This window comes from Plodia interpunctella, chromosome 16 (assembly GCF_027563975.2).
Source record: "Plodia interpunctella isolate USDA-ARS_2022_Savannah chromosome 16, ilPloInte3.2, whole genome shotgun sequence".
Lineage (NCBI taxonomy): Eukaryota > Metazoa > Arthropoda > Insecta > Lepidoptera > Pyralidae > Plodia > Plodia interpunctella.
The window spans coordinates 7,551,132-7,573,952 of NC_071309.1; the positions used below are offsets into that span (position 1 = coordinate 7,551,132).

The window sequence follows — 22,821 nt, forward strand, 5'->3', positions numbered from 1 at the left end:
TTCTTTTTTGTTTTGAAATAATAAAATATATTTGGAATATTTTTTGACTCCGAAATTTTGGCGACATGCGAAGTCACCATAATTCTAGCTCTATATACATTTAGGTTTTTGACATTACAAAAAGTAAAGTTTGACGACCTCGGTGGCGCAGTGGTAAAGTGCTTGCCTCTGAACCGAGAGGTCCTGTGTTCGATCTGTTATACGGCGTTGAGGAAATAGGTTTTTAAAAAAAGAATTAATTGATTTGAGGCAACCGTCTAGCATGGAAAGGAGCTCGATTTCGACTGACTGAAAGGAATGGACTAGCGACTAACGTCGCAACCGAATCTGCTGATGCAGCAGTCTGTGAGTGATGTAAGCACTAAAGGGTGCATATGTATAGTATAACACCTCCTTGGGGTAGACTAAACATAGGGTTGAAACTATGTTTAGGAAGAATTGTAAAGAGGAAAACCACTTAGGGTTAAACATTAATTCTTATACTGGGAGATGGTATATTTTCCTTAACGGAACAAGGTTTACTGAATTTAGCGGGAGTAATATTCTCTGCAATTGGAATCTGATCAGTTGGAGAAACTGCAGGGATTGGAGGAATAGTATCGGGAAGGCGACGGGATAGACAGTTGCGCGATTTAATATACATAATAAGTTTGGTTATACAAAAGATTAAGATTACACAAATTATAACTATAGTAATAATTGAGTAATGAGTCTCGTATTTAATAATTTGATGTTCATTTAGAATTTTATCTGTTTCTTTAGCAATGGAATTTAGTTTAGATTTTGTTTCTAATGTGAATGAATCTAGATTTATATTATGCAACTTAAGGGGAGGCTCATTACTTATTATTTTATTAAACTTATCTAAAGTGCAACAAGAATCATTAATTAAGTTGAAGTTAGAGTGAACAATATTAACATTTATTTTTACATTATCAAATTTAGGTATCAATTTTGTACTTTTACAGTGGGCCATACAGTTATTAGGAATAGTTAAAATTCCTGTTCCGATAATGTTAATATCAACAAGTTTTTCTTTAGGACATTCAATGTAAAGTTTACTGTTTTTAGATTGTACATATAGCCAATTATTATTATCGAGTGGTTGCCATAAATCTACGTATCCATAAAAGAAGTCTGTTTTACACTGCACGGGGAGAACACTTATTGTATTGGACAATAACTCACTTTCACAACAGGGGTTAACACTGGACGGGAACACTGTCATAACGTCACAGATGTACTCGCGCGGGCTTATCGTTATGCATTCCTTTAACGAATCAAGGTTACAATATTCGGATTTGTCTATGGTCATTGCTATATATTTACTACTAGGTCTTATGAAACTAAAAGTATTAGGTTTATCTTTAATATGAGGAGTTGGCAATGCTATGTTATGATACAAACTATAATCTTTAGGGGACACTAGAGGTATTTTCAGAACAAAAATAATCTTGTTGCCTATACTATAACACACTACACTGGATACATTTGTAATAATATGTATGTTACTTAATGTTAAGCTTACAGGTAACTTAAGGTCTACAGGTAAGTATCTGTAATTATTGACAATTTCTTGGTATAAGTGCGTGGGCGGTAATACGGCCGGGTGCAGGATGTTTTGACTACTAAAAATAATAGCGTTTGTTATGTCTTCGAGGTGGAATGATAAGGTGAGTATAGATGCTTCTAAACTATTGAGTATAAAATCTATATTCGTCTTTACAACTAATTCGTTTGAAATTAAAGTAATATTTTCTAATGTTGAAGAGAAATTATCGATAACTAGATTAAGGCTGACCTCATTAAGTTGTATACTTTGTAATGTTTTATTAAAATTTGTCAAAACTTCAGATGTTATTAGGATATTATCTTTTATTAATGAGCTCAGTCTTTTTTCGTTATCTTGAACATTTCGAATGGCATTGTCATATTTTATGGCGTCATTTTCATCAAGGGTCCCAAACACGATTTTGGAGAGAGAACCAACGGCACCTATCCAGGCTCCTCTTCTAGATCTTCTATTTACTAAGTGCGAAATAGTGGAATATTCAGAGACAATGTCATGATATCTTATTGTTAAGGGTTCTAACAGGTTATTACATTGTAAATTATATGATTTTTCTAATCTAATTTGGTTACATAAGTAGCGTGTTGTACCTAATACTGAGTTTATATTTTGCAAGTGGGGTTCAATGTGCGAGATATCGAGTGGGGTGACCACGTCTAAATGACTCATACGGATTTTAAGTTCACCGATAGGGTCAAAGTAAATTCCGGAGCTCACGTTGATTTGATGAATAAATTCCGGATGACCTTGGGCCAGTATGCTGTAAGGAAAGAGACTTTACTTAGTTTTACCTGTATGACCTAGTACCTATCTATATTAGTAACTAAAATATAAACTTATACCTAAACGTAATTTAAACTTCGTGAGTTTCCACAGATTTCACCTCATCAAAGTGATGTTTTACATGCCTTTTATTTATTAACAATGATAAAGTGTGGTTACCATGGACTTTGACGATTTTATATGGGCCTTTCCAGAGAGGTGATAAGGCTTTACGTAATCTAAGATGATTTTTAAGTAATACATAGTCGCCAACCTTGTATTCTATTGGGCGAGTACGATTGTCATAATAAGTCTTAGAACTAATTTTAGATTTTTGTATGAGCGCTAAGGCTTTATTTCGAGAATGCCTTAGGCGATGTTGCAACATTTTTACGTATTCGGGGTAAGTAACACTAGAGGCGTCACCATAAACGGAGTCTGGAATGAGAGGTTTGTGCCCGAATAATAGTTCGTAAGGTGAATAGTGTGTGGTAGAGTGTACGGCGGTATTATATGCTAACATGGCTGTGTAGACATAACGGGGCCAGTTGTCTTGATTTTCATTGGCATATGACTTTAGATACTCTTTGAGAGTAGAATGTGACCTTTCCAAGGCGCCTTGTGTTTGGGGATGATAAGGGCTGGACCACAACTGTTTTATTTTTAGAAATTCGCAGGTTTTCTTGAATAAGTCTGCGGTGAAGTTGGTGCCTTGGTCAGTGAGTATATGTTTAGGAATTCCGAATAATGAAATAAAATGGAGCAGGCATTCGCAGGATTCTTCTGCAGTAGTACTACGAAGAGGATATGCTAGCGAGAATTTCGTAAGATCGTCTTGCATAGTTAGAATGAATTTAAGTTTGGCTGTTCCGGATTCAGGTAAAGGACCTACAATATCAATGGACAATCTTTCGAATGGTGACGTAGAAGTGGAAGTTATTATCATGGGAGCTCTGTTTGTTTTGCGTAAGGCTTTGTTTATTTGACAGGATGTACAGTTTTTTACGTAGTTTTCTATGTCACTTCGCATGTTTTTCCAATAATATCTATCATTTATACGGTTTAGCATTCTAGAAGATCCTAAGTGTCCGGCGATAGGGATGTCATGGTTCTCTTTTAAAATTTTAGGAATTTCATTTAAAGAAGGATATATGATATCATTATGATATATATGGATTTTAATATTGGTTCCGTCAAAAAGATAGCTGAGAATATTATAGATTTTTACGAAGGAGTGTCTATCGAAGGGATTCCTAAAATCTGCTATGCTAACTTCGTTTATAGTAGGGTATGTCATTATAATCTCGTCCCGCACATATTTTATGGATTTAAATATATCCGGGTAGGACAAGTCGTCAAAATGGTGAACTTTTGTGAATGAGAAAAGGTAAGTCTTATTTCTAATAGTGAGAGGTAGAGAGGTAAATAATGACCTTTCATGTTTTAAGAAATTACTCCGATCGGGTTCTGAACAACTATTAATGATTTCCTGAATGTAAGGCATAGACTCATCCAAGTCTATGGAGGTAGGTATAATAATAAGGTTTTGTGTGGTTTTAAGTAGATTTTCATTATGTTCTATAATAAGAGTGTCGTGTACATTTTTGGATGCTTTTAGGAAAGTATTATAGGTTTCATCTGATCCGAACTGTATAGATGAAGTTTCAGGTGTAGTCTGGTTAGAAGAAGGTGAATCTTCGGGTATTAAAGGTGGAGTTTCAGGTGCAGTTCGATCAGAAAGTAAGTTTTCAGGTACTAGAGGAGGACTTTCAGGTGCAGACTGGACAGAAGATGGTAAGATTTCGGGGTTTTCTTGATTTGATGAAAGTTGTGGTTCTGGTTGTTTTCCAGGAGATTCATTGTCTAATATATCATTCAAATAATCTAGTAATTCGTTATTTATTTCAGGATCAGCTAGATCGGCTTCTAGGCTGGAAGGAGATATTAGAAGGTTTTGTAGGTCATCGTCAGGAATTTCATCATTATTAGGGTTCAGGTTGGTATGATTTTTTGGATAGATAGGATTGACAGGATATCGAGAGAGGGCATCAGCAGCTGAATTTAGTTTACCTTTGCGATATATTATGTCGTAGTCATATTCCTCTAATTTTAATCTCCATCTTTGGAGTTTACTACTTGGATCTTTATGATTAAATAGCCATTTCAAGGGTCTGTGGTCTGTGACGATGATAAATTTATACCCATATATATAAGGGCGGAATGTCTTACATCCATATATTATGGCTAACAGCTCTTTTTCGGTTGTGCTGTAGTTGGATTCACTCTTATTGAGTGTGCGTGAGGCAAAAGCTATAGGTTGGTCCTTTCCCACAGGTCCTTGAGAGAGTACAGCGCCGACGGCATGATTAGATGCGTCACAGGATAGAATAAAAGGTTTGGTAAAATCTGGGTATATCAGGAGAGGTGCAGAGGTAAGTTCTTCCTTGAGTGTGTCAAAAGCAAGTTGTTGCTGATTTTCCCACTTAAAGGGTACATCCTTCTTTAAAAGATTAGTAAGAGCTTTTGCCTTTTTAAAGAAATCGGGGATGAAACGACGATAGTAGGAAACTAGGCCAAGAAATGATTTCACGTCCTTGGGATTATTTGGAATTGGAAAAGAAGTTACGGCTTTATGGACTTCGGGGAATCTGTAGGATTTTGTGTGTATGGGATTGTCGGTAGTTGTTTTGATTTCGTGCTTGAGAGCGTTGGTATGAGTTAGGATCTCTCCTGGGAGATGAAATATATCAGAAAAGTCGGAACATAATTGTAGAAGATTGTCCTTTTCTTCTTTATTAAGATGAAAAGTGCGGACTTGTTTTAACACTTCTTGTGTTCTTTTGAAACTATTAGTAGTAAGATTTATATGATTTATGCATTCATTTGAATGTCCTGACAGGACTTTGGGATTAAAGGGATCGAGTTTTAAGTTTAGGTTGGATTCGACAGTTACGGGTTCTTCGGATGTATTAGCAATGGATATATTTATTCTATTATTTTCTTTTACATGGACTATACAATTAGCTACTAGTAAAGTTTCAGAAAGTTTCTGATCGAGGACTAATCCTTCTTTTACCTCAGGATTTGATACAGAGCATTCGATAATAGTTTCCGTTCTAGGAGGTATTATATAGGCAGGCTCATGTAAGTGTAGTCTAATGGATGTGTTTCTAATGTAAAGGATATTGTTATTATAATTTATGTTACAATTGTGTGCATTAAGGAAATCTGAGCCCATTATTCCATCGTAGGGTAAGTCAGGTATATCAGTTACATGGAATTTATGGGATATGTCGAATTTAGGAAGTTGCAGTTTTAGCAAAAAGTAACCTTGAGTGCAGACAGGGTTATCAGTTGGGTCTATACCCTTTAACTGAATTATGTCTTTTGTGAGTTTGGGATGTTTCATAATGCAAGAATGTTTCAATAGACTTACAGATGATCCTGAGTCTACTAGCAGAGATAATGGGATATCAGAGACAGAGGACTTTATTAGAACATGAGGTAATAAGGTTTTAGATGGAATATTTGAAATATTATAAACTTTGGGTTTTGAAGGATCTAGAGAACTAGTAGTTTTAAGTTGTACGGATGCAGCGGATTCAGAGGATTTAGTAGATTTGGATAAGTCAACTTTGGATTGTTGCATGGATGCGGTGGATACAGAGGATCTAGTAGGCTTGGGTAAATTAACCTTGGGTTGTTGCATGGATACAGTGGATACAGAGGATCTAGTAGATTTAGGCAGATCAACCTTGGGTTGTTGCATGGATACAGTGGATACAGAGGATCTAGTAGGCTTGGGCAAATCAACCTTGAGTTGTTGCATGGATACAGTGGATACAGAGGATCTAGTAGATTTAGGCAGATCAACCTTGGGTTGTTGCATGGATACAGTGGATACAGAGGATCTAGTAGGCTTGGTCAAATCAACCTTGAGTTGTTGCATGAATACAGTGGATACAGAGGATTTAGTAGATTTAAGCAGATCAACCTTGGGTTGTTGCATGGATACAGTAGATACAGAGGATCTAGTAGGCTTGGGCAAATCAACCTTGAGTTGTTGCATGGATACAGTGGATACAGAGGATCTAGTAGATTTAGGCAGATCAACCTTGGGTTGTTGCATGGATACAGTGGATACAGAGGATTTAGTAGATTTAAGCAGATCAACCTTGGGTTGCTGCATAGATACAGTGGATACAGAGGATTTAGTAGATTTGGGCAGATCAACCTTGGGCTGCTGCATAGATACAGTGGATACAGAGGATTTAGTAGATTTGGGCAGATCAACCTTGGGTTGCTGCATAGATACAGTGGATACAGAGGATTTAGTAGATTTGGGCAGATCAACCTTGGGCTGCTGCATAGATACAGTGGATACAGAGGATTTAGTAGATTTGGGCAGATCAACCTTAGGTTGCTGCATAGATACAGTGGATGCAGAGGATTTAGTAGATGAATTATAATTGATAGTGCCGGTTTTAAAATTATATAATCCCGCACGACACTGGGACGAGATGTCTACTCGTTTTTTTGATTAGAGTCTACGGTGTCATAACCGTCCTCAGGATTGGTAAGAAAATCATCGTTAGTTTCCGAAGTTTCATCGGAGATGAAATGAACACGGGGTTGCCTTGTATAGTTTTGATCAGGATTTTTGAAGCGATTATTATTAAATTCCCTTTTTCGGCATTGTTCTATAGTATGACCTGGATTTTTGCAATATCGGCAGACAAGGATGGAATTATTATTATTAGGACGAGGAGTAATAGGATTGTTTTTGAATGAAGATGGATTTTGGTTACGACGTATAAACTGACGAGATTGTTGATTGCTAGACGGGGCTGAATGTTTAGATAAAGATTGTTGGATTCTTTCTTCAGAAATTGCGATATTAATTGCTTCGTTTAAAGTTTTAACGGATTTACTCCTAACAAAATTAGATATTCGAGGCGTTAGCCCCATTTGGAAATGATGGAGGGCTAATTCCTCCATCGCGGCACTACGTCCAATCATTTCTCTACTTTTATGGCCGTGTGAGATGGAAATTTCGGTAAGTAAATGAGATAAGCAAGTCTCTATTCTTAAAGCATACTGACTGACAGTTTCAGTGACTTGTTGTTTGCATTCCTGTAATTCGGTGAGGAGATGAGCGTAATGTTTCCTCTCGCTGAACTGCGTTTTGAGGAACTCTTTAAGCTGATGCCAATTAGTAAATTCTTTAATGGAACAGGCGGTCTCTGCTTTGCCTTGTAACTGACAGAGTATGTATTTAAAGAGAATATCTTTTTGTGTGTCCGAGGCTATTTCATAAGCATTATTACAATTTACTAAAAATGAATTTAACTTTTCTCTACAACCATCAAATGGCTTTATAAATTTAAGCAAAGTGGATAATTCAATTTCGGATTTGGGAATTACAGCCGCTTTCTTTTTACTAGATCTAGTGGAGGGGCCTGGATGTAATTGGCCCTGGGTATCTTCCTCTGTGTCTGTGACAGAGATTTCGGGTTTCGGGCTGGTTGAACGACCTTCGGCCATTTTAAATGAGTAACAAAATGTGAATATAAAAGAAAAATAATAATAATTGTCTACGCGCATGCGCTGTGACGACGAGCTCGCGCCTGCGCGATGTTTCTTTTCTTTAAAAAACAAATGCTGTCATGGACGATTCTTGGCTGTTGGAGTTTGAAATGTATTGCTCGTAATTTACCAGCCCTTAAATAAAATAATCTTTGTCAAAAACCGAGTTATAATTATTTATAAATATATACTCAGACAAGATCCTACAGTTTGGTCCTTCACGGAAAAGCGAGCAAGGCAATCGAATGGACGATCAATGAAAATTTATGGATATCTACGCGACGGCGTTTGATGGCAATGGCGGCAGATCAAAAAAGATTCTGAAAATAAAAGGCGTGATATTCCACCGGCTACGAGAGCACCTCCTGTGAGTTCGTTCCAATTCATCATTTCGATTTGCCCAAATAATTTTTTACATTTTCCATTAATTCCAACACATTTTTCTTTTCAATTTCTTGTTTCTCTCACATATTTCAAAACGTCTATTTCTTTGTTTGCGCTGTATTACCTGGTACATAATCGCATGTTATCAGTTTTGCAGTTTGCTTTGTTTGCTCTGCTTCACAAAATTTAATTATTTTAAATATAAATTATTTTTTTATTTAATGATGGCGCAAACAGCTAGTGAGAATATTGCCAAACTTATTAAAAAGAGAGGAAGCATAAAAGCTAAGCTAACTCATTTCGCAACATATTTTGATTCAGCTAAAGGCTATAAGGAGCTAAGCGAAGTCCATGCCAATGAGCTTCGATTACGCCTTACGCGTGTCGAAAGCATTATCCAGGAATTCGATGATTTGCAGACTGAGATCGAATCGCTCTCTGAATCCCCTGAGGAGCAGTACGCAGCTCGAGAGAAGTTTGAGGCTCAGTACTACCAACTGACCGCGGCCGCCCGCACCTTGCTCGACACAGCCGGCGCTGGAGTGCGTCGAGGCGGGTCAGGTTCCGTGTCGAGCTTCGGCGACGCCAAAACAGGTGGGACTTGCAACCATAACACGAGGTTTCAATTGCCGAAAATTAATATTCCTAAATTTGATGGTGCTTATCAGAATTGGCTCGAATTTAGAGATACGTTTAGTTCTTTAATACACACTAATAAAGATTTGGATGATATTAGTAAATTTCATTATTTGCGAGCTTCTTTAGTAGGAAGCGCCGCTATAATTATACGAAATATTGACTTCACAAGTGAGAATTATATAACCGCTTGGGAGTTATTGTGTGCGCGCTATGATAATTCTAGGCTATTGGTGAATAACCATGTACAAGCATTATTTAATATAGGATCAATAACGAAAGAGTCGAGCAAGTCACTGCGTTATTTGATTGATGTTACTAATAAAAATATTAGGGCTCTCACTATTTTGAAGCAACCTACCCAGCACTGGGATACTCTTATAGTTCACATGATGGTTACGAAACTAGATTCCACCACTCTTAGGAAATGGGAGGAATACAGGAATACCTTGTCTGAACCGCCTACACTCGAAATATTTTGTACATTTGTACGAAACAGGGCAGACCTGCTAGAATCCTTGGAGGAAAATAATAAAATGCACAAAGGTCAATGCCCTGACACGTCGAAAAACAAATCTTTCCTAAATGTATCCAGTGGTTCAGATAAAGTTAATACACGCAAAGAGAACTTATGTCCTATGTGTAAATCTGGTCATTTATTATATCATTGTGATAAGTTTAGGGAGTTGTCCATAGAACACCGTATTTCAAAGGCAAGAGATTTGAAGGTTTGTTTAAATTGTTTACGCCCAGGCCATTCTCATGTAAAATGCAGACTTTCACACTGCCGTTATTGTAGGTACAAACATAGTACATTATTACATTTACACAAGCATGATGAAACTTCAACTTCATCTATGCCTATGCAAGAGACTGTCGCGTTGACAACGGACATTGCTCAGTCAGGTTCTGACAAATTGACAGACTCTATCGTTCTGTCGGCTAACACTACATATAATACTTCTCCGCATGTACTTTTATCAACAGCACTCGTGCGGGTGCGAAATAACAAGGGCGACGCACACACTGTTCGCCTCCTCTTAGATAACGGGAGTACAGCAAATTTTGTCACCAGCGAGTTATGCGGTAAGCTGGGATTGTCGAGGCGAGGTGTACGCTCCACGGTATCAGGTATCTGTAATCAAACGTGTAAAACTACATACTCGTGTCAGCTTACTATTGAGTCCTTACATAGTGATTATAAAACCGATATAAATTGTCTTATTTTGCCCGAAATTACAAAAGCGACGGCACGTGGACGGCAGTCCGTCCAAACTTGTAAACATAGATAGCATTCTCATACCTTCAGGTGTACAGTTGGCTGACCCTTCATTTAATATTCCCGCCGCTGTAGACATACTGGTAGGTGCAGAGGTATTCTGGAACGTCATGTGCAACAATTCTATTGATTTGGGTAAAAATATGCCAAAGTTATACGAAACAAAATTAGGTTGGTTAGTTTCAGGTTATGTAGCACGTGCCAAAACTAAATCATACCAGTGTAATTTCATAAATCAAGATGATAGTATAACTCAATTTTGGGAATTAGATTCGATTTCGCCTAAATATGCATTTACGACTGAAGAACGTGCCTGTGAAAATAAATTTAAGTTAGATACTTACCGTAATGAAGAAGGCCGTTTCGTTGTGACTATGCCCTTAAAAAAGGATCCTCACGAATTAGGAGATTCTTACGTGATGGCTAAGATCCGTTTCCTTTCTCTCGAAAGAAAGTTCACTAGAGATCCTGGTTTTAAAAATAAATACTTGGAGTTCTTGCGTGAATACGAAGAACTCGGTCATATGACTGAAAATACATTGTCTTTACGTGATAGTAGTATTGTAAATTATTACCTACCGCATCACGGTGTAATTAGGGAATCAAGTACCACTACTAAACTACGTACGGTATTTGACGCTTCTGCAGTTACTACAACAGGGCTGTCTCTCAATGACATCCAAATGATAGGGCCTACTGTCCAAGACGACCTTGTGTCTATACTTATAAGGTTTCGTCAACATAAATATGTGATTTCGGGTGATATTGAGAAAATGTATAGGGCTATAGATGTTAACCCTTCTCAGCGCTCGTTACAACAAATAATATTTAGATCAGACCCGTCCCAACCTCTTAAGACATATACTTTAAATACTGTTACATACGGAGTTGCATCCTCCCCGTATTTAGCGACCAAGTGCCTTTCTTCTCTGTCTGAAACTGTTGATGATGTACTTGTAAAAAATTCTATAAAAAGGGATTTTTACGTTGACGATTATCTCAGTGGAGGGTTTACTGAAGAGGACGTCGTAAAACAGACGAAGGCAGTAATTAATGTATTATCGTCAGCAAAATTTAATTTAAGAAAATTTAAATCAAATAGTCAAGAAATATTAAACCAATTGTTGTCAGAGGAAACAAGTTCAAATAATTTTTTAGATATATCTGAATATTCTAATACTCCATCAAAAACCTTAGGTTTAATTTGGAGCCCTAAGTGTGATACGTTGTCGTTTTCAATAAATATTGAAAATAAATATAAAATCACTAAAAGAAATATTCTTTCAGTAATAAGTCAAATTTTTGATCCCCTAGGGCTCGTGGGCCTAGCAGTGGTAGAAGCAAAAATAATATTGCAACAAATATGGTCATTAAAGTTAGGTTGGGATGATGAAGTACCAGAAAATATAAAAGGACAATGGACTTCATTCTCAAGACAGTTAACTTTTTTAAATAATATTAAAATTCCTAGATGGGTACTGCAAGATGATTTCTGTAAGGTAGAATTACACATTTTTTCTGACGCCTCTGAGCGTGCTTACGGGTCGTGTATTTACGCTCGTTCTATAACTAAAGATGGTGTTGTATATGTTAACTTGATTGCATCCAAAAATAAAGTAGCACCAATGAAACCAACAACGATGCCACGCCTTGAGCTTTGTGCAGCTCTCTTAGCATCAAGGTTATGCGCTAAAGTTAGGAATTCTATAACGTTAGAGGTTAGTTGCAGATACTGGTGTGATTCCACCATCGTATTAGGGTGGCTAAAAACCCCTGTACATCGTTTAAAACCTTTTGTTCGCAATCGCGTGAACGAAATTAATGAAAATAGTGTAAACTGCACCTGGAGCTACGTGCCTTCCCTCGATAATCCCGCGGATCTCGTTTCTCGCGGGGTGAAGGCTGATCTTGTCAGCAATTTGTCACTGTGGTGGTTTGGCCCCCAGTTTTTAACCTGTAATGAGGAGTTATGGCCAAAAATACCTAACTCAAGTGAGACACGAGATCTACCAGACGTAGTCTGTCATCTAAGTCAGGAGTCCAATTCTGATATAGAGAATACGAATATTGTGTCTTCACTTATACACAAACATTCAAATCTCACTCGTCTTATTCATACTCTCGCTTACATACAGCGGTTTATAAAAAATTGTAAAAATAAAAATAACAAATGCAAAGAGTGTTTAACTTCAGATGAAATACGTGAATCTTTATTTATTATTCTTAGGCAGGGTCAGGTTGAAATGTTTCCTGAAGAATATAAAATCTTAAAAAATAACGGCAAGTTACCATCTAAAAATAGACTATTGTCTTTGACCCCGTTTATTCATTCAGACAATTTAATTAGAGTAGGAGGAAGGCTTGACAAATCTCCTTACTCATATGACCAAAAGCATCCGATTCTTGTATGCTGTAAACATTATTTAACTAAATTAATCTTTCGTAGACAACATTTAAAGCTCTTACATGCAGGTCCGCAACTTTTACTTTCGGACATAAGGCAGTCATACTGGGCTCTAGGTGGTAGGAATCTGGCTAGGTTTATCGTTAAAAAATGCGTCACATGTTTTAGGCACAAAAGTCAAACTTTACAGCCCATCATGGGCCAATTACCTGTGTCTAGAACCAAATTAGAATTTCCTTTTCTTCACTGTGCAGTTGACTATGCCGGGCCAATTTTGATAGCCGATCGAAAAGGTCGTGGTTGCAAGTTAATTAAATCATACCTGTGTATTTTTGTATGCTTAGCAGTGAAGGCAGTTCACTTGGAGCTCGTCACGGACCTGACTAAAGATTCTTATTTAGCTGCTTTGCGCCGTTTTATTAGTCGTCGCGGCAAACCCAAAACGATAACCTCAGATAATGGGACCAATTTCGTAGGCGCATGCAATGAACTAGAAAGTTTTCTTTCTCAACGTAACCTTACTGAGGATTTAGCCGATGAAGGTATTACTTTCTTTTTTACACCTGCATATTCCCCTCATTTCAATGGGATGGCTGAAGCTGCTGTCCGATCGACGAAGCATCATTTACGTCGAATACTGAATTTAACTCATTTAACCTATGAAGAAATGTCAACTTGTCTCACTCAAGTCGAAGCGATATTAAACTCGCGGCCTTTAATCCCTCTTTCCTCAGAAACTAATGACTTTTCTGTCCTGACTCCTTCACATTTTTTGATTGGACGAACTCTGACTTCCGTGCCATATCCACAAATCGCCGACAACGTGAATATCACATTGCTGCAGCGTCATAAGCGAGTCGAAGCTATAAAACAACATTTTTGGAATAGATTTACCAATGAATATATCTGCACTCTTCAACAGAAGACAAAATGGAAACAAACTAAGAATGATATCGAGATGAACTCACTTGTTTTGATCAAAGACAAGTCAACGCCGCCTCTGCTCTGGTCTCTCGGTCGTGTCATTCAAGTCTATCCTGGAGCGGATGGTATTAACCGTGTTGCCGAAGTAAAAACCATGAAAGGGACTATAAGAAGAGGCTGGAATAACCTATGTGCTCTTCCTCTAGATGATGACCTGATGTAACTTTGAAGCTTCATATGCTTATCAGGTCCTTGAGACCTTCATTCAGATGATCTTCAACCCGGGGAGTGCTGTCTACGCGCATGCGCTGTGACGACGAGCTCGCGCCTGCGCGATGTTTCTTTTCTTTAAAAAACAAATGCTGTCATGGACGATTCTTGGCTGTTGGATTTTGAAATGTATTGCTCGTAATTTACCAGCCCTTAAATAAAATAATCTTTGTCAAAAACCGAGTTATAATTATTTATAAATATATACTCAGACAAGATCCTACAATAATAAAATTATACAATTATGACAAGAATTCGTTTGTTAAAAAAAAACACGAGTACAGAGTAGCAATGACCAATAGAATAAGTATGAATAAAAAGTCACTCACAGGAATGCAGGAAACGTGATAAGGGCGAGCATGTCGCTGGTCGCGTAGACACAACAAAATACAGGCACGGCGTGACGTCGTCGATACGGTGAAATCTCGATGTCGATAGGAGGTGCGCTTAGATCTGGATACAGTGATGAGGATACCGTGTATGTGATAATGAATTACTAGTTGTCGCTTCAATGGTATACCGGTCACAGCGTCAATATCGCGTGACAGTGGGTAACCTGGCAGGTGGTTTGAGGCCGGTTGGAGCACGTTGAATATCGGCGATGCCCAACAATGGGCCCCAGGTGGACTGCTTTCTTGAAGACGACGACTATGAGGGCCGAAGCAGAACTCGAAGTTGAACACAAACACACACACGCGTGAATTTATATACTTGAATTTTACGTGAAAGAGGCGAACCGGGGATTTTATTTTTCTAAATCCCTTTACCGTTGCCACCAAATGTTATACGGCGTTGAGGAAATAGGTTTTTAAAAAAAGAATTAATTGATTTGAGGCAACCGTCTAGCATGGAAAGGAGCTCGATTTCGACTGACTGAAAGGAATGGACTAGCGACTAACGTCGCAACCGAATCTGCTGATGCAGCAGTCTGTGAGTGATGTAAGCACTAAAGGGTGCATATGTATAGTATAACAGATCCCCGCTCGGGTGAAAAAGGTTTTTTTCTTATTGGAACGGGTCTTGGATTTTTATCTATATACGTATTTATTATAAAATATAGTATCGTTGAGTTAGTATCAACACAAGTCTCGAACTTACTTTAGGGCTAGCTCAATCTGTGTGATTTGACCTAATTAGGTTTATTTATTATTATTTATTATCTGCTTTGAATGATGACATGCGTCATAGCCACGAACACAAACGCACAAAACACGGGAAGATAAAAGACAAAACTATTTAGATTATAGAACAGCTCAGATCTTCGCACAGCCTCTAGGCATTTTAATCCATTACCTAAATTAATATTCAGATCTTCTAAAGATATTCAGTATTTTTTTAATCTATCTAATTACGTAGACCTATGCATCTAACATAAAACATGTATAATTCCAAAACAATTTAGAATAATTGACAAAACTTGTGCTCATGGCACAATGAAGTTATACGGGCCAAGTGGCACAACGAAATCATGTGAACGGTCCCCGGGGCCCATTTTGAGGGGCCCAGGTCGCTGCATAAGTAATAGTGGCGCTTCTGTAACCTTTTACTGAAATTTTCTTCCGGAAACCGAAAGCATTATTGCTATACCCTTACTTGAAGTCCTTATTGAGCGGCGACGCGCAGCATTACGCGGTGCGACGCGCGACACATAGGTTTAAAGCGACAGCCGAAGCCACACGAAATCACCAAAAACAAATGATTGATATTGTCGCGTCATGTCCGTCACATAACAGATAAACTCAAGAAATCTGCGTAGGGGTACATCTTGCGTGAATAAAACTTATAATATTATGCCATGCCTTTTCCGTCTTATCTTAGCGAATCTACAGAACATGCGTGCCCATAGTCTGATAATTAAAATAGTTGTATATCCTGTGAAATGGAGAAGAAACAGTCAGAAAGCTTTAGACGCTAATAGATAAAGGAGAAACCGAGAAAACATTGAGATTAAAAAGAAAAAAAAAACGGAGTGCCGGCAGAAGTGAAAACCTGAATATTAATGTTGTGAAGTTTTGACGTCTTACAAATTTTCGATCTGACGCGAGTTTAACATTTTTTACCCATTACAAAAATTTTTCACTTCAAAAATTTATACATTTATATCGCGTATCGCGCTGCCTTGTCGCATGTGTAACGCTGGGTTAGGGCTTCGATGCAATTACATTAGCATCGAGTTTTGTACGCGATGAAGACTGTTAGGATAATTTGTCGATAAGATGTCGCTACTAATATACATTTTTGTGTTTTTCATTTACTGGTATGTACTGGATTAATAAAAACAAATTTTAAGGATGTTCACGGTATGAAAAAAATTTTGCTAACAATTGAAATGAACTGAAAAAAAAAGTAGGTCCTTACCATTTTTATTTCGGCCTGACCTGATAATCGTTTCCTGGCATGGTACCCTTTTATTTCTTATAAATCCATCATAGTTATGTTTTCAATTATAAAACAAATTACAAATAAACAATCAGCTACTGTGTTAAATTTGTATATATGTGCTTGTATAAATAATCGTTATATCCATCTACCATTGACCACTAAAATATAATAAAACCTAGAAAGGTTAAACTTAGGAAGTTACATCAACTACCACACATCATAGTCGAGGAGACTGACATGCTATTATAAATCTCATTGGAGACACTCGTCATCCATCACTGAAAGGAAATGAAGTCGTGACATCGCGAGCACCGAGCAGACGGGCAGTTCGAACTGGTTTTTAAAACACTGAACTGCACAGACCTAAATCAATACCTACTCAACTCACAGAATGTGCCAGCTGCTTTCGACCTCTCGCGGTGATCGTAAGAGTCAATCAAAGGAATGGACTAAAATGAACTTTGCTCTCATACGCCATAGACTAGCTATTAATCATTATTAATTCCCAATTCCACTAATAAGTCAGCCATACAACTAAATGCGGCCTTCGTGTTACGCTTGTCTCTGCTTACACCTTATCCATACTATAGTATTATAAATGCGAAAGTTTGTTTGTCTGTCCTATGTTTTTGTATATATTTTACTAACAAACTCGGATTCCTACAAGAGATAAGTCCGCCTTTGTCTTTGTACCTTTCGTGATAGTTCGTGTAGGTAAATCTTTTTCTTACAGTTAACTTTACAAACACAATTTATAACAAATTCTGTTTACCACACGTGTACAAAAATAGGTACAGATATAAAGCGGCGGCGACGCAATTTCCTGCTATCTCGAAGATTTCAACGATTTTCGTTTCCTTAACATCAAAAACTTGCGAGTTCGTTCAATTTAAAAAGGAAGCCTCACAAAAGTGGTTCTGTCGTCTCAGTCTATTTTGAAACCTTAATTAAGTCTTTGAGTGAAAGATCAAATGTTGTTCAATGTCATATTTAGAGATATTTTCTTGGGTTATTCCAATTATCAATGTTAATGCCATATTTTTGGCGTCTAATTTCGAAGATTTGTTACAAAAGCTAGTTGTAACAAGTTTTTTTTATAAAAATGTAATTTTTACCTTAAACTTTTATTGTCTTCAGGGAGATCTTATGGCTTTTAACGCCTGACAATAAACCCATGTCCATGCTGTAAACGGTTGAAACCCTGTATTGGAGCCGATCCGGGCTGCACATTAGGTCATACTTATCATAATAATGCATTGTCATGGAAACTGAAGCGACGTGGGAAATTTGAACTCTGTAGGTCAACTGGAAGTAGGAGAAATCTAACTTGCGAGATTTGATTACGAACATACAATGGAACAGGTGAAACTAAATAAAATCTTGTTTTGCAACTAGCAACATTAATTTTAGTTTTTATTAATATTTACTACTCGCAACATTGTCATGTATCTGCGCTTCTTTCTGTGTGTGCCCCATTAAACGCATCGTTTCAAAGCCAGCAATTTTAATTTCGAGTGACGAATCTAACCCAGCACCATAAAGTCCAACCCACAACCTGAACAACTTGTAAAACTTAAAGTAATAAGAAAATCAAACTAACAATTACCACCATAGTATTGATTTTTGCATACCCATAGATGGTAAAGCACACGGCTTTGCTTTCTCTTCACACCAATTAAAACATTACTTCACAAAAATAAAAAATAATAGCCACCTTTGAAAATAAAAGCGCGCGGCCTTTTAAGGCTATATCACGACAAAAACAATAACTGGAGTGCGGAGAAATCATTTTTTTGTGACGTAGTCGAGACATTAGCTACATAATAATAAAAATGTTCTTTTTGAGCTGGCACAGCCCGATTCTCCCTTTATTAGTCGACATCCGAGTTGCTGCTGACGACTTTTTTATTTCCGTTGCCCGGGGCGAATAAAGCCTTTTTAAATACACCTCTGCTCAAATAATTTTCGGTGTAAACATTTTAGGGTATCGGTGCGTTGAATTATAAATTATTATTGTGTATTTAAAAATAGGGACACTGATTACAATAAGCTATTTTCTGTCTGCATTTTGCTATATACATATATCAGAATTAATTTAAAACAATCTCTTAATTACATTACTTAGTTTTTTTTTTATTTATATAATATGTGTTTTTTGTGATTTCAGTGAATGAATTCCTAACTGTTAGTTCATTTGAACCGGCTTTCTTCTTGTACAAATATCTAATTGTTACATATTATAAAACAAAGTCCTTTGCTGCATCTGTCAGTCTGTATGTCTGTGATTCCTGAGGTAGGTTTAGTTGTACTATATTTATTATGTTGTACCCATGCGAAGCCGATATGAGCTGCTTGTATAATATAAATAGAATAGACCACTTAATCACTAATTAGCCAAAGGTCCCTACATACCATGCCATACGACACGACTAAGCGAACAAGACGAACGCTTTCATCTAATTGGGTTGGTCGAATTGTACTGATTTCTATAGCTTTATAACTATATGTCCAAGGCAACTAGACGACCTGCAAATGCCTTGTTGGCTTGGTCGTTTTGTACCTGTAGTATGTCTCCCAGCCAGACTTTGATTAAACACAGCGACCGCACTCAACACAAACGTTTATTTTGGACCGGCATGTTTGTCAAGAACAAATACTGACATAAATACATAAAAAGTGATTTTATATACTCACATTGAGGGAATTCAAGTAAAAATAAATAGTTTGTGTTAAAAGTGCAGTGAATAATAGTGTCATACTGTGTTTCTTTTTTTTAAGTTCTACATTGTCATTGGGCAAACTTTTCTTAGTATTTTTTTTGTGATGCTAATATTAAAGCGACATGTGGTTCCGCCTTAGAAAAGGATCACTCCACATTCGTGACTCCTCCTCGTGGCGTTTTCCTCAATGCTGAGGGTCGTCTCCATATGTTCCGGCCCTTTGTAAAGAGCTGCATGTTTCTTGGTATCCAGCACAGCGCTTATTTGGTCAGACCATCTAATAGGGCTCCAGCCTCACATCCGTTTGCCGTCAACTTTGCCAGTGACCATTAGTTGCTTCAGATTATGTCAGTCTTTCCGAGCGATGTGGCCGTAAAACTCCAGTATCTTCCGCAGGCAGGTGGTAGAAAGCCTGGTTGTGTTGTTGAGTTCATCAAGATTTGTTTGTGCGAAAGGCAGTCCATGATATCTGCAGCATCTTCCTCCAGCACCACATTTCAAAAGTGTCAATGCGAACGCGGTGGGCTTTCATTAGTGTCCAGGTTTCAGACATTCTCGACCAAAGGACATATAACCGTGGCAGCTTATAAGCAACATTCAATGTAACAAAAGCATTCTCAAGGAAGACTGACGTTAAGCTGGTGGCCGGTAGTAAATTCACAGCCGAATATTTAAAACTTAAGGTATCATTATTTTTACTCTGATTTCTGGTTTCGCGGAGTCACAGCCACAAAGCCGGGAACTTCCGAAGATGATAGAGCCAGAGACACTAGCTACGGGAAAACCATTGCAGTTTGTCCTTAGTTTGGGAGACAAATAATAAATATCATTGACCAAGAAAGTTTTCACCTGTATCAAAATCAGGAAAATATAATATTATAATTGAGTGTTCCTTTCTAGAGTTCATAGTAAAAACGGAACCTTTATCGATTCGTCATGTCTGTCTGTCCGTCCGTCTGTCCATATGTCACAGCCACTTTTTTCCGAAATTGTAATAACTATACTGTTGGAACCCGGTAAGTAGATGTATTCTGTGAACCGCATTAAAATTTTACACAAAAATAGAGAAAAAAAAACCAATACATTTTGGGTGTCCTAAATCTGTGAACTGAAACTCATTTATTTTTATCAAACCCATACGTGTGGTATATATGGATAGGTCTTCAAAAATTATATTGAGGTTTCTAATTTTTTTTTCTAAACTGAATAGTTAACTCGAGAGTCACTTCCAAAGTGGTAAAATGTGTGTGTGTGTGTATCTCTAAAATAAGAGAATGATAAAATTCAAAAAATATTTGATGTACATTACTATGTAAACTTCCATCTAAAATTGGTCTGAACGAGATCTAGTAAGTAGTTTTTTTAGACGTTATAAATCGTAAACCGGAATTTATGTTATGTTACTTGTTGCTACGGAACTCGCCGCACTCGAACTTGGCCGCTTTTTTATCTACAAATCGTCTATCTGAAGATAGAAGTACTTGGGGACTACTTGTATAGTTCCAACTAATGTGTACAAAATAATGTAACGTCGCCGTCATGTGTTACACATGACGGCGACGTTACACCCGCAAACGCGCCAAGTTTTCTAGTAAATTAAAATTATCAGCCTATAACTGCGTGCGAGATGAGAAACCGCCTGAAAGCCGTTAAATCTTCCCTCTTTTCATTACTGCCGTAAAAATGTTTTATATGTGCTTCTGTAAATTTGTAATGCGAGTCTGTTGATGGCTTTAGTGGCTAAGAAATAGGTCACTGGTTTTCATGACGGCTGTATAGCTTGTTCTCACGTTTTTGACGATCGACTTCCGTCGTCGGATTTATAGTTTTGACAATATAGCGTTCATATTTCAAACTTTTTATTTTTAAATTGTAATAAAAAGACTAGGTATTTACATACTGCCAGTAACACGATGAGTCAACACGTTTGTAAATGTATTCGCAACATTCTTTAAAATTCTAATTCATTCGAAATGTTCAAATAGTAAAGGCCTGTGGTACACCAAATTGTTGTACCGAAATGGAGTGCAGCAATTTTGCTGCATGGTTGTATGGAATTATAACGCTTGCGTGTATATGCACCTTAATTTTTTTGTGTACGTGCCGAATATGCATTCGGTATGCAAGTGCTTCGGTAAATAGTCTACGAAAATGTATTCTCAACTTCGTCAATTAGCTGTTTTGACTTCACTGCGAGTAACTAAATGGTCTTCTGTACTAGTAGATTTTTTAGACTGATTGGGTGAGACGATTACACGATCACACCGATACGTCAAACTTAAAACTCCTGATTTTGCAAACGAAGGATAAAATCTATTTATGTCTGTCAACTGTGTTCGCAGTAATGTGATCCTATGGGTGGAATAATGAGTCTAATTATTGTTCAAGGATTATGTCTTAGAGCGCTGCGTAAGTACCCCACGGGGTAGAAATAATTAGTTTTTGACTGAAACCGTACGCACGCGTACGGCAAGCTGGGACCTTCAGCCAGTGAATATTAACTTATTTCCTTATAATTATTATTGACTATTAATATATAGCAGTCTATGTCCACATAGGACTTCTTGTGGATGAGATGATGATGAATTAGATCTTAAAAACCTAAGGTAATAATAATGATATAGTTGTTCAAATTAATCAGTGCTAAAATCCATGTTACTTAATAATGTTAAAGTGGGTTTGTATATTTATCCATACTAATATTATAAAAAGAGAATATATTTGCATTTTTGTTTCAATATGAATACACTCAAAAACTACTTGACCGATTTTGATGAATTTGGCACAGAGACAGATTTTACAACGGGCCGCCTGCCTGACGTCAGCCTTCGGGAATACTATAGGATTTATGTCCCTTAGTGTACGAGGCGACAACATTTATATGATATGGATTGGTCCTATTCTAGGGCGGAACCACACGTCACGTCGTCATAATTTTCTCACTATAATAATAAAAAAAACAGTAAATAAGTAGAAAAAATGTGCTTGTGGCGCTAGTGAGCACATAGTGTCCTCTAAAAGACATATATATGTATAGTTTGTAACTTATGTCGTGGGTCGTCGAAGTAGGTCGGCAGTTGAATCCACTCAGATCTGGATTACCATAATTGATATTAATGTACCAACAAAGGTTTAATTAAACCGGACAAAAGCGGAAGGTAACACTCGTAAATTTAGTAGAGCACTATCCTGCGGATACATCACGTCTCCGACGGCCTTTTGTATTTGTTGGATTAACCATTTCTTTACGAATAGGATCGCTTCTGTCTTCATTCTTTTTCTGTCTCTCTTATCTTTGCATGTGCATGCTTCGCGGATTCACTACCCTAAACGCAATCACCCTCGACTGAGATTTTACAACAGGCCGCTTGTCTGACGTCACCCTTGGAAAAACTATTGTTGCATATCAGCTGCCTAGGATTTGTGTCACTTAGTCACCTCGTACGACATCCACGGGAGGATATAGTGTTCCTATTCAGTTCCACACGCCACTCGCCTGTTTTCTTTGTCGTTCTTAGAGTATCCGAATTATATTTGTTTTAGTTTACGCGTACCTCATACAATTCTAAATCTTCTCCTTGATTTTATACATTGTCAAGACTGATCATTATTTCTAATATTTTTTGTAATGAAAGTAACTTAAATAATAGTTTCATAGTAAAATATGACGATATTGGATAAGACGTAGATTCTTGTGCGGAATTAAAAATTCCGAAGCATTTTTCCCGACTTTATATGAAATTCCCTGAAATTGACCAACTTGGATGCCGTTTTGTTTTCATTGAATAATATGCTTTATACTAGCTACGCCTTGGTTTTTATCCCGATGTTATACGGAGCTGCAGGCGTCTATGAAACAACGGAATAAAATACGGTTATTATTTGCTTTTATTCCATCAAAATA

General features: G+C 37.3%; 3 protein-coding genes across 11 annotated transcripts in view; all 3 read right to left on the reverse strand.

The window, feature by feature from the left end:
- The window catches only part of bru3 (bruno 3), a 616,612-nt gene that overhangs the window by 200,769 nt on the left and 393,022 nt on the right, over window positions 1-22,821 (reverse strand). The window lies entirely within an intron of this gene.
- Window positions 240-14,783, reverse strand: LOC128676780 (uncharacterized). Its single transcript, XM_053757103.2, has 2 exons — window positions 14,145-14,783; window positions 240-2,330 (listed from the first exon to the last, which is right to left on the reverse strand). Exons 1-2 carry the CDS (start codon window positions 14,174-14,176, stop codon window positions 464-466), a joined length of 1,899 nt encoding a protein of 632 aa, XP_053613078.1. The 5' UTR covers window positions 14,177-14,783; the 3' UTR covers window positions 240-463.
- LOC128676782 (uncharacterized) lies at window positions 6,857-7,892 on the reverse strand. Its single transcript, XM_053757115.2, has one exon. The coding sequence runs from the start codon at window positions 7,874-7,876 to the stop codon at window positions 6,857-6,859; it is 1,020 nt and encodes a 339-aa protein (XP_053613090.1). The 5' UTR covers window positions 7,877-7,892.